Raw genomic sequence first — 10,979 nt, 5'->3', positions numbered from 1 at the left:
TGGTATTTGTCCCTGGTGCACAGAAAGGTGCAATTTAATTTGCAGTATTTTGCCCACCCAGAAGCGAAACATACGCAATGAAATTTTAATCACATGGGGCTTTTTCTGGTCTTTTTTGTCTCTTAAACCAACATGAGCCTGCGGGTCTCGTGCTGGTCTGCAGCAGTGGGAGGCTACAGGTGGCACCTCTCTGCCAGTTGAACTGCAGAGCTATTGCAGTGACAGCTTTCCAGTAAAGCAACATATTTGCTTGGTAAAGCCAGTGTTGGAGCTTTCTGCGGCTTCTCCTCTGTTTCCAGCTTAATGTTCTGAGTTTGACAGCTAGGGGAAAAAAAAAAAAAATATCTGGTGGGTGCATCATAATCTGTCTCAAATTGCTTTTAACAGATACTAAAATAAAAGGGAAAATGATACAGGCAGTGCTAGCGCATTAGCTGTGTGTTCTGATTTAGGATTGCTGCTCTGAGTTGTTCTGGTGTGCGTAGTTCAGGTGTCTGCTGCAGTGCCCAAGTCCTAAATCACTCTGTGCTGTGCACAGCAAGCTGGAGCAACTGGGAGCACTGCGAGTGCCAAAACCACCATTAGCTTAAAAGCACAGAGAGAACTTCACAGACCTGCAAAGGCACAGCTTGTCAAAAACAAACCAACATTTGCTGTAAGGAATAGGCAGACAACTGCTACCAGGAGAAAGAGAGTAGAGCTAAAATGTGAAAGGAAGAATGCTTATCCTCAACAGGGGTTTTTTTATACATAATATGCTGGTTTGACTTGACTGAGAATGGCATTATTAACATTACAATGTGAAGCATTCCCTCTTCAATAGCTTCAGGAGGACTGTAAGGCTCAGTGACTTGTGGCTTTGGGATATCCTGTTTCCCTTTCCTTTTTAAATTCAGGACATAAACACCACTTCTAAGGACCCAATTTTTTTTTCCACAGGAACAATTGTCAGGCTCCTTTAAGCCATCCTTGGGCACAGAGGATCATTAATAATTCAAAAAAGTGATTATGAATATATACTGTAATTGTGCTATCTTAAAAAAACCCATAATTTTTATGTACCTTAATTTTTAAAGATTAGTTTCAAACTGTAGAATGTTTCTTTGTACTTGGAAATATGTAGATTACACTTATGTGTAGATTACACTTTTTAAAATCTTTACTTGGAAAATGGAAGAGCTTCATTGGATTGTTGTTTGTAAGACAGGACAACACTCTGTTAGGTGTTCTCAAAACAGATAAGAAAGATGATCCTGGCAACAGGGAACTTGAAGCTTGTGCTTTTCTTATTAACCGACTTGCCAAGCAAATCATTCTTCAGAAATAAGCTGGAGGAAAAGTTGGGGGTGGGGAAGAGGTGTTCTGTGCATTCAGGGTTTGCTGTTGTTTTCCAGGTAGTGATTTCTGTCGGTGTCGTTCTTATTTCTGTAAGAGCAGAAGTGCAATTCTCGGGGTCACCCCTTAATTCCAGCTGGAGCAATTTCCATTTGCCTTGAGAAACCTTTCCCTGCAGTTGGGGATTGGAAGCCATATACTTCCTCAATCACGCTCCGAAATTGTTGCCTGGTGTGGCTCTGTGCTATTAAAAGATGGCCACGCTTAACCCCAGTGGTGGGCGAACTGAAGCCCAGCGATGAGAGCTATTCCATCTCCTCTGTGGGAGGGCTGAGAACACTGTTTACATTCTGTTTCTACCACATGGTGCAGCAGGGAGGTGAGCGAGCGAGGTCTGAATCCCAGCTCCGTTGCCCTCCAAAATTTGTACGTGTTCCAGCTCTGTGCATCTGTATGCAGCCAGCTCCGCCACCCCGCTTCCCAGGCGCGCTCCTCCTCTGGCCCCAGTCAAGCAGCTCCGCTCCATCTGGAGCTCCTCTTGCCAGAGCTTGCCTAGGTACACATGGATGATTTCTAGCCTGCCTGCCCAAGCCAGTGTCAAGAATAAAATCCAAATAGTGCAACTCGTGGTGTAACAAGAGGAGAACGTTCACCGCTAAACACGCTCGACTTCTTTTGTAAACACTCCAGATTTTCAGAGTTGACATCAAACTGCTTTTGGGGACCAGGACTATAAACGCTTAATGTTGCTTTTGCCTTGCCCTGAATTCTCCCGGCTTGGTCTGACCTACAGCACAGTTGCTGTCAGAGCTGCGTGAGCACAGTAGCTCTGTAGCTGAAATTTGTGAATGCTACAGCCCTTGTGGTGACACACAAGTCTGGCTGATCAGTTTGATGTCACTGAGCATCTTTCTTACTCATTTTCATCCTCCTCAGGCGTAAATCAGACTACACACAGTTGGCAAATTCTATATAACTAGGTGGGGAACCAGTATATACTAATATTTTTAAACATTTGTTTAAAAGCACTTCATTTATTACTTGAAGAAACATTAGGATTCTATATTTTTCTTTGTGCAATTAAATCCTCAAGACAAAATGCCTTTAAATGCCCCATAGACAGGAAGCGTGCACCTGAAAAATACTTTTTACTGTATATGGTTCCTTCTTTATGAACTGGCATTTTCTAAACTTATTTTAGGAATGCAGGAAAAGACTCTGTAGCTTTTAACTCTGTTTCAAATTCTACCTGTTTCAGACAAGAAGCTGCAAACACCTGTAAATAGACAGTATTTTTTTGTTGTTGTTTTTCATAGCTTGTACCTCCATTTAAGCCACAAGTTACATCTGAAACAGATACAAGATACTTTGATGAAGAATTTACAGCACAGATGATAACAATCACTCCTCCTGACCAAGGTAAAGTTTTCTTAAATGTTGCCCCCTACATTGTCCAGACAACCAGAACGAATGTGCTGTAACTTTACCTGGTCTCTTTAGACCACGTGAAAAAGCACTCGTTTAAACTTCTTGGTTTTCTATAAATGTATTTGACCAAGAAGTTGGTAAACTGATGTGAAACCTTCCACATGTCTTTCCAGTTTGGGAAATGAAAAACCTATTTTAGAAGATAGTGGAATTATTTGTGCTGTTGTCTTTTCCAAATCTGCACATTCCCACTGGAAAATAATTCTGTTTATGAGTTTTGCATGTGCACATCTGCACACGCACTGTGTATGCGCAAGCAGTCGATCGAGTATGGGCTAACATCCATATTAAATCCAAATTATTTTATTTTCATGGTAACTGAGCATGTTTGAAATAGCAATTGCCAGAAATCCAGAACACTGAATATGCAGCTTCTAGCAATTTTAAATGGACATTTGAACAAATGTTTACATACAACAATCAGGATCTTCTGTGATGCCCATTGAATGGGGTGAGATTTAAGACTTCCTGCAGAAGAAAAAGCGACAGTGAAACTTTCTGAAATAACTTTGCCGTGCATTATCTTAAGGTTTGTTTTCTTAAAAAGGTAGCAAATGTTGTCTACTATCTTTTTTTCTTCCATTTTTCAGATGACAGCATGGATTGTGTAGATAACGAGAGAAGACCTCATTTTCCTCAGTTCTCCTATTCAGCCAGTGGAACCGCTTAATGTTTTGCAATGTTTTCCCATTCAGAAACAAAACAGACTGCATTTTGGGGACCTTACTTCACTGGACACTAGAGAACTTTCTATATTATCTGAATTACAATACTGTGTTTGTATTACAATTTAGGTGAATTTGTAGGAAGCCTCACAGATTCTGTATTTAAAACAATTCTTTGATGCATTTTTGAGAAGGAAAACAAATCCATTCTTAAAAGTATTATGTCAAGGCTTTTATGCTGAATGACCATAGGTTTTTAAGAATATACACCAAAACTGTTTACTTTAGAAATAATTAAGGTATTCAACATATCAGCAACTCTGACCAGAAAATTCCCTTGTTTTATTTATTTCATACAGTTCATTATCTAAATATAGAATCTGCACTCTGAACAATTAGATTTATATAGGATGATATAAGACTTTAGTAGCTAGTGCAATAATGTAAGCAACAAAGTGAACAAACTCTGGAGGGTTAAGGTTCAAACTCATTTTGGACAGCAGTGAAGTGTCATCCAACTCCAGAAAACCAGCTATAGGAACAGCATTAATGGCCTCAGTGAGGTAAATCAAAAAGCAAAAGTTATTTTTGTTATAACATCTGCTACAAGACATTACATATCAAACTGAATCCAGTGGAATTGCCACGTCGTACAGATGAGTGTTCCATTCTAGACAGCGCGCTTAATTATTCCATTTGCATAGAGTTTAGGAATACTTCATAGGATTGGCTTCTCAGAACCTTGAAAATGCTTGATTTACCAATCTAATATGAAATGCAACAATGCAAAATCACCCACTTTCATCACTGTATAAAAATACCATCCAGGTCTAAGTGAGAAATCATCTTAATGAGTGAGTCAACCAGACAAAAGTACATTTTGGCACTGAAGTAATGACTTGTTGCCGCTTTCTTTTTTTTTTATGAAAAGATATATGAATATATATAAACACTTAATGATTTTTTGCATCATCCCAGATCATTTCTTCTTTCTTGAGTGTGCATTAAAGGTATCAGCCAACAGTTCATGGTGCCTTCTCACTCTTGAAGATTCACTTTAACAGTGTTTCCCTTGTATAAGAAAAAAAAAAAACTAGGTTGAAACTTTATATGTGTTTGAATAATAATGGTGTTCAAAAAGTGACTTTTTTTTTTTTGTTTTTCATTTTTAATCTTAGTGGAAAATTCCCCACACCCTGTTTTTGTTGTATCATGTTTCTTTGTAATTTTCATAAAAAGCAGTCTTATTCTGTCTCTGCTGCAGATGACTTTATTCCATTGTAGGTTGCGTTCTCTTAAATTGCTTTTTTTTGTTTTTCATTCTCTTGACTGTATAAAAATGATGACATGTACTGCAGTTAACTAGCATTTAATTTTTTTGTTTGAAAGGGAGTATGTTATGAAAACCCTCGCTTCCCCTTTCCATCAAAACCTGCTGTGTTTGCACAGAGAGCCCATCATCTTGACTTTTCTTTTTAACATCATTCAACTCTAGTATTTTTACTCATGATATGAAAGTTTCCCTCCAAATACTTAAATAAAAATTGCTTTAACAAGTTAGGTTCTTATTTCTTGTGGTAGGAGCCTTCTGAATTTGTGGAGATGCAACAACTGCTCCAGTTTCTCGAGTCTGATGTGCACATAGCTGAGGGATTTAGGTTTTCTGCCCCTCCTCAGTAACTGTTTTTTCTCTGTGCTGGTCATTATGCAAAGGTAATTTTGGAAAATCTTTCTTAAAAGAAAGACATCCTGTGCTAGAAACAGTTTGTCTTGAGGTGAATGAGGAGGCCTCATTTTGCTGTCCTCCTGATGTCAGTGAGATTGTGTTACTGAGGCCTTAATCTGCAAAGATATTTCCATTCCAGGCGCTTGGGCCAGTGTACAATACACAATACTGCGGTTCCTTTCTAGGGACCGATATAAAGCGCTTCTAGGAGGTGTCTGTACAAGGCTGAAATGTCCTTTTTCAAAAAAGAATATAGACAAAAATACAAGGATGTCCAAGAACAACTGCAGTATGCTTCAAACTAAGCACAGAAGTTGCAACTGTAGTAAGCCATTAAACATCCAGAACACTTTGATTCCAGGAATAGGCTGTAATTCCCAGTGGAATTTACTGGACATTGTCTGCAAGGAGGGAAGGTGAAAGGAAGGATCTGTGTCTCTGTAGAGGATACCTTGCACTGATGCTGGACAGCCTGTCCCATTCTGCAGCTCTGATCTCCTCACTGCTCTCCTTCCTTTGCTTCCAAGCCTTCATCTGAGTTTGCAGCCAGGCCAGGGACGAAGTCCAAAGAACTCTTCTGCAAGTCTACAAGCCCTGACAAGTTCTGAGCTTAACACACTTTGTGCATCCAAATATAGGCAACACGAATGAGCAAAGGTTACCATAATCTGCCCCAGGAAAATCTTGTCTTCCAGTGCAGGAACAGACATGGATCCCATTGTTCTGTTGAGGCTGATTATGTCTCAGAACAATATTTTTCTGCCAGTTGTTGTTAATGGATTTTTATTTAAACTCTCATATATAAAATGTAATTAAAAAAAAAAAAGAAGCTGTCAGAGAAGCCTGGGATTCTTAGTACTGTCAGCAACAGTGAGCTGAGGGCCACAGCTGAATGCAGGGTCTTCTGGATATTTTCCCTCATTTGGCCTGTGATTGTTCAAAATGCCTTGCTGCCCTCTGTGGCTGAATGATTGCCAGCGTCACGGCTGCCTACCTGCAAATGTAAAGTGTGATTTTTAACTTTTGATTCAGCACAGCAAATGAGGAGTAGCATGTGCATCACTATTAGCATCCTGTTGTCATTCCCCACCTATCACAAAAGTCTGTGCCCCAAGCGTCGTTCAGCTCAGATCGCTTTTGTGCCATACATGCAAAGACGGCTTAAATCTTGTACATGCCTTTAGCTCTTTTATTTGAAAACCCCCAAACTTTTCTACAGCCAAAACCTCCCGATTTTCCCCTCTGGCACTGACAAATGTCTCTGGTGTTGTACATTGCAGGGAAGGATGGTGCATCCGAAGTGCAGAACACTGGTAGTATTGTATATTTCACAGTCCAAGAACTTGTTTGTAAACTCAGGTTGGGAGAAAAAAAACAGTAAAAACCAAACCACCTTTGCAAGAGCAACTAAGTAACATGCAGTTCTCTGTGTGACACTGACTAGCCAGAAGATGAGGTCAGTGGAGTGCTGGTGGAACCAGAGGTAACAGTGCTGCTTGTGCTGTTGGAGTTAAGAGGTGCTGGCAGAAGTCAGGTAATTCTGCAAGTTCCATTTTACATTCTCCTGCGTAACTAGAACATCCACTACGATCCCATGGGGATAGGGCAGACTGTTCTCCCTTTAAACTGGCGGAAGATCACCGTGGTTTATAGCGTTCCAGCTCTGCACAAACTATGACCCCTCACTCCCCACAATAAACTAAACTGCTCTTTCTTCGTTTTTCTTTGTATACCACCACACCTCTAGCAGGTAACCGCCGCGTGTTCTCATGCTGCTGCCCAGCTCTCGTGCAGGCCTCGAGTATCTTGGCTGCTATTTAAATTTGTTCCCGGTTTTCTACCTGAGAAACATTACAATAATTTTTGAAGGCTTGAGGGTAAAAGCTTTCCTTGATTGTTTTTTAATTTGGTGATCTTTGCTTTAACTGGGGAAGAATTTTCTTGTCTGCTGCTTTGGATTGCTTCTGTGCATTTAAATGCTCAGTACATGAGTACTGTATTCTTCAGACTCTTACATGTTTGTGGGTTTTTTTAAATCCCTGTCAGAGCAAACACCTTTTGCTTTTTAGAGAGGATATGTTAAGTCAGATTTTATCTCCAGTAGCAGGATTTAGGATGGTGGTCCCAAATTAGAAGTCACAACCTATAGTGAGAATCCAGACTCCAAGAAGATGGAGTTGCAGAAGAGAAGCCAGCGAGAGCTGCTGGGTTTTCTGCCCGAGAAGTTTGGGAAATTGTAAGTTAGGAGGAAGGTTTGATTTGTTTGACTGTATCTGAAAGAGCTTAAAAGGTAAAAAACACATTTGAAGAAATGGGCGTATGTGAAAGGATCTTGTTTCTTCAGTGTTGCAAATGAGCGTGTTTGTCTTCCACTTTTAGCTCAATTTTCTTAATAACAGGGAGGTTAATTGCCACTAGAAGTAAAACGAAAAGAACACGCAGTGCCTATAGCAAATGGGAGCTTATTATCCCTGATGCAGCTGAGGGTGCAGACGTTTGGTAGCTCTGTCTAAGGGAACATATGTTGCATTCTAATCAGGTGGTGACTAGTTGCTCTGTGTCTGAAATAATTTTAAACAAAAATGTTTTATTACTGTAGTTCCTGCATGACACTTTTTTCCTCTCTTTTTAATTTTAATTTTTGTAACTGCTGGTCACCGTCCTGGTTTTGGGACCATAGTGGGTTCTTTCTTGAGGACCAGACTGAGGACTTTGTATGTGAAAACACTACTTCCCTCTGTGTTTTTTCAGCGTGCTGTAGCTCAGTTCTCAGTTTCTCCTTTGCCAAAGCGTCACTGCTCACTACCTGTTTCCCCAGAGGTGGACTTTGTGAACGGCTTCCTGTGTTCAGTGTAATCCTAGTCTATGCTAAGATTTCATTTTTACAATTTTTTTTTAAACTCTTTCATTATGTTTTCTGTTATATTGCCATAATTGCTTATATTTTGTATCTATCTTCATTGGGTCTTCTGAGTTTGTTTCAAGAAGATAATGACTGCACAGACAGTGGTTGCTGTATTTTCTGAATTCTGAGGGTCTTTAAAATTCTGCCCATTTTAAAAATAATACATAATTTCACCCCACAAAAGATACTACAAGTATTCTGAGTACAAGAGTGAAGATTCTTCATAGAAACAGAGGAGAGAGAGTCCCTACCCCAAATGTCGTGATCTTTAGTTATTTGTAAACTCTACCAGATCCATTTCCTTACACTGCTGTGTTTTTACTGTTTGGATGCTGTTAGCCACAGAACTGTTATGGAGTACTGAGAAAACCTGTATCAGAACAAAACAAATAGTGATTGTGATCTGCAGCAGAGTGCCTGGGAATTCATCGAAATTGGATGAAAATGATCAGAAAATACAGGCTTAAAGGTTATAAAAAACCGTTATGGAAACGTTTTCCTGTTATGGAAAAAAGCAAACCCAGTAATACTGTTCTTCCCTCAGCTTATTGAAGTACAGCGATTGGAACAAATTGGGCTCCTCTGGGGAAGTCTGGCTGTCCATGCATGGAGCAGGGGGAATGGGCTGGACAATCTGCAAAAATCCCTGCAAACCTCAACTAGTCTGTGAGTCCGTTTAATTATTGAGGTCCTGGATTTCAGAGCACGTGCTGTAGTGAAGGAGATTCTTCGTGTGGGTTTTTTTCCTGTCTGTGGTATGTATTTATACTTCCAGACTGACATGACCTGTCTGCTTCTTTCATACAATCTATATGAATCGGCACCAGCCTTGTGTTGAGATGCTTCCAGTAGTGCAATTCTTGCATTTTTCTCTCTTTTTTTGTTTTATATCATGGCCCCTGGTCACTCCAAGTTCACTGTACTTGGTGTTTTCATAGAATCACAGAATGGTTGGGTCGGAAGGGACCTTAAAGATCATCCAGTTCCAACCCCCCTGCTGGAATCATCAGCAGGGACACCTTCCACTAGACCAGGTTGCTCAAAGCCTCATCCAGCCTGGCCTTAAACACTTCCAGGGAGGAGCAGCCACAGCTTCTCTGGGCAACCTGTTCCAGTGTCTGACCACCCTCACAGTGATTTCTTCCTCATATCCAATCTAAATCTACCCTCTTCCAGTTTAAAGCCATTACCCCTTGTTCTATCACTCCCTGCCTTTGTAAAAAGTCCCTCCCCAGCCTTCCTGGAGCCCCTTCAGGTACTGGAAGGCCGCTATAAGATCTCCCCGGAGCCTTCTCTTTTCCAGGCTGAACAGCCCCAACTCTCTCAGCCTGTCCTCACAGCAGAGGTGCTTCAGCCCTCGCATCATCCTCGTGGCCTCCTCTGGACTTGTTCTAAGAGTCTTTCTTGTGTCTTTCCATGTCTTTCTTGTGTTGGGGGCTCCAGAACTGGACACAGCACTCCAGGTGGGGCAAAACTGCGTTATAGTTTTGTTAAGTAATTTTCGCAGGGCTACGCAGAGTGCATTCTATTCTGGTACATTGTTTTTTTTTGCTGAACTGGAGGTTGCCAAAGCATCCCCCTAAAGCAGGAACACCACCGCTTGCCCTTGCGTTGCTTGAGATGCGTGCAGGCAGCCTGGATGCTCTAGGTTTTTTCCTGGTGTGACCAGGGGAGTAAATAGGAGAGAAAACCCTGAGTGCTGTTGACTCTTTCAGGTGCAGGATGACGGCTGCTTTGCAGTTGGATTTGCCCTCTGACAGGATCCTCCGGCTGTTTCTGAAAGGCTGCAATTACAGCGTTGCCACCAGGCACTTTCCTCTCTGCTTGGTTTTGGTGGTTGCAGCTTTTCCTTCCCACACTGTCATTGCTATTTAATGTTCTTTTCACCTGTCAGACACGGGTCACTCAGGCAGGAGCTGCCAGCTCCCTGAAGGTGACTGTCACCTGGAGCTGTGCAGCTCTGCCCCGTGCATTTGCACGGGCTTCCACTTTGCCGACTGTGACTTGGGTCTCCTGGCAAAACTGAATCCAGGAGCTCACCAGGAGTGTGTCAGGAGCCCCAGCATGGCTGAGGACAAAGTCTGTGCTGTAGAGGCTCATTAGCCTCAAATTGGCTTTTTATTTTTAATTCAGTGAAGTGCAAATCTGACTATGAGGAACAATTACAGCACCTTTTGCCATTCACAGGCCTGGCATGTGGGGATGATACAGCATTGGAGTGTTGTGTTTTGTTTTTAAGAGCTAATGAACTCTTCTAGTGTCTTTGATAAATTGCTCCAATGATTTTTAAAGGCTTTATGGATGTGCAGAAAGATGAAAACATAAGCCCTTTAAATGAACTTTAATAATGAAAAGAAGGGAGTGATACTGTTCTTAAGATGGTTGCAGCATATAGTGAACTTTCCATGTGGTGTGTTCAGCTGCTGCAATTGTTCCTTAATTTGATATTACTGAGGGAAATGAAACTAAACAGGAAGACAGGAATACCTGCTGACATTCCAGTAATGAGTATAAAATGAAACTGGATAAAAACAAAGTGGAAAAAGCAAGGTCACTTGGTGCAACTGCAGCCTGGAAAGTTGCAGAGGAAGGGAAGTGTAAGAAAGGAGAACAAAATGTACTTATTTACACAGGTGAGGCTGTCATAAATTCAATGTGTAACTAAGATAAAGGGATTAAACTTGGTATCTCCCTTTACTTGATTGTAAAACTGGAAATCATGTTGCCTTTCCAGAGTTTTACTTTCTAAGCTCATTTGCTCAGCTCTTAAGGAAGCAGAGATCAAAGGTGACTCTGCTTGTTACTTAAAATAGTTTTGTTTTGTTTTGTTTTAAATTCTAATAAGCAGCAAACTGAGTTG

At 41.0% G+C, this 10,979-nt stretch overlaps 1 protein-coding gene across 1 annotated transcript in view; it reads left to right on the top strand.

Annotated features, from left to right (window-relative positions):
- Positions 1-4,771, top strand: part of AKT1 (AKT serine/threonine kinase 1) — a 37,569-nt gene extending 32,798 nt beyond the window's left edge. The window contains exons 11-12 of the mRNA XM_010171602.2: positions 2,652-2,754; positions 3,414-4,771. Of these exons, the coding sequence (XP_010169904.1) occupies positions 2,652-2,754; positions 3,414-3,493 (183 nt within the window). The 3' untranslated portion in view covers positions 3,494-4,771. The remainder of the gene's footprint in view (positions 1-2,651; positions 2,755-3,413) is intronic.
- Positions 4,772-10,979: the final 6,208 nt, after the last annotated feature.

The sequence above is a fragment of the Antrostomus carolinensis genome, unplaced genomic scaffold, assembly GCF_000700745.2.
Source record: "Antrostomus carolinensis isolate BGI_N321 unplaced genomic scaffold, ASM70074v2 scaffold6787, whole genome shotgun sequence".
NCBI classification, from domain to species: domain Eukaryota; kingdom Metazoa; phylum Chordata; class Aves; order Caprimulgiformes; family Caprimulgidae; genus Antrostomus; species Antrostomus carolinensis.
Note: the sequence above shows the minus strand (reverse complement) of the source record. Positions and strands in the feature narration are given on the sequence as shown.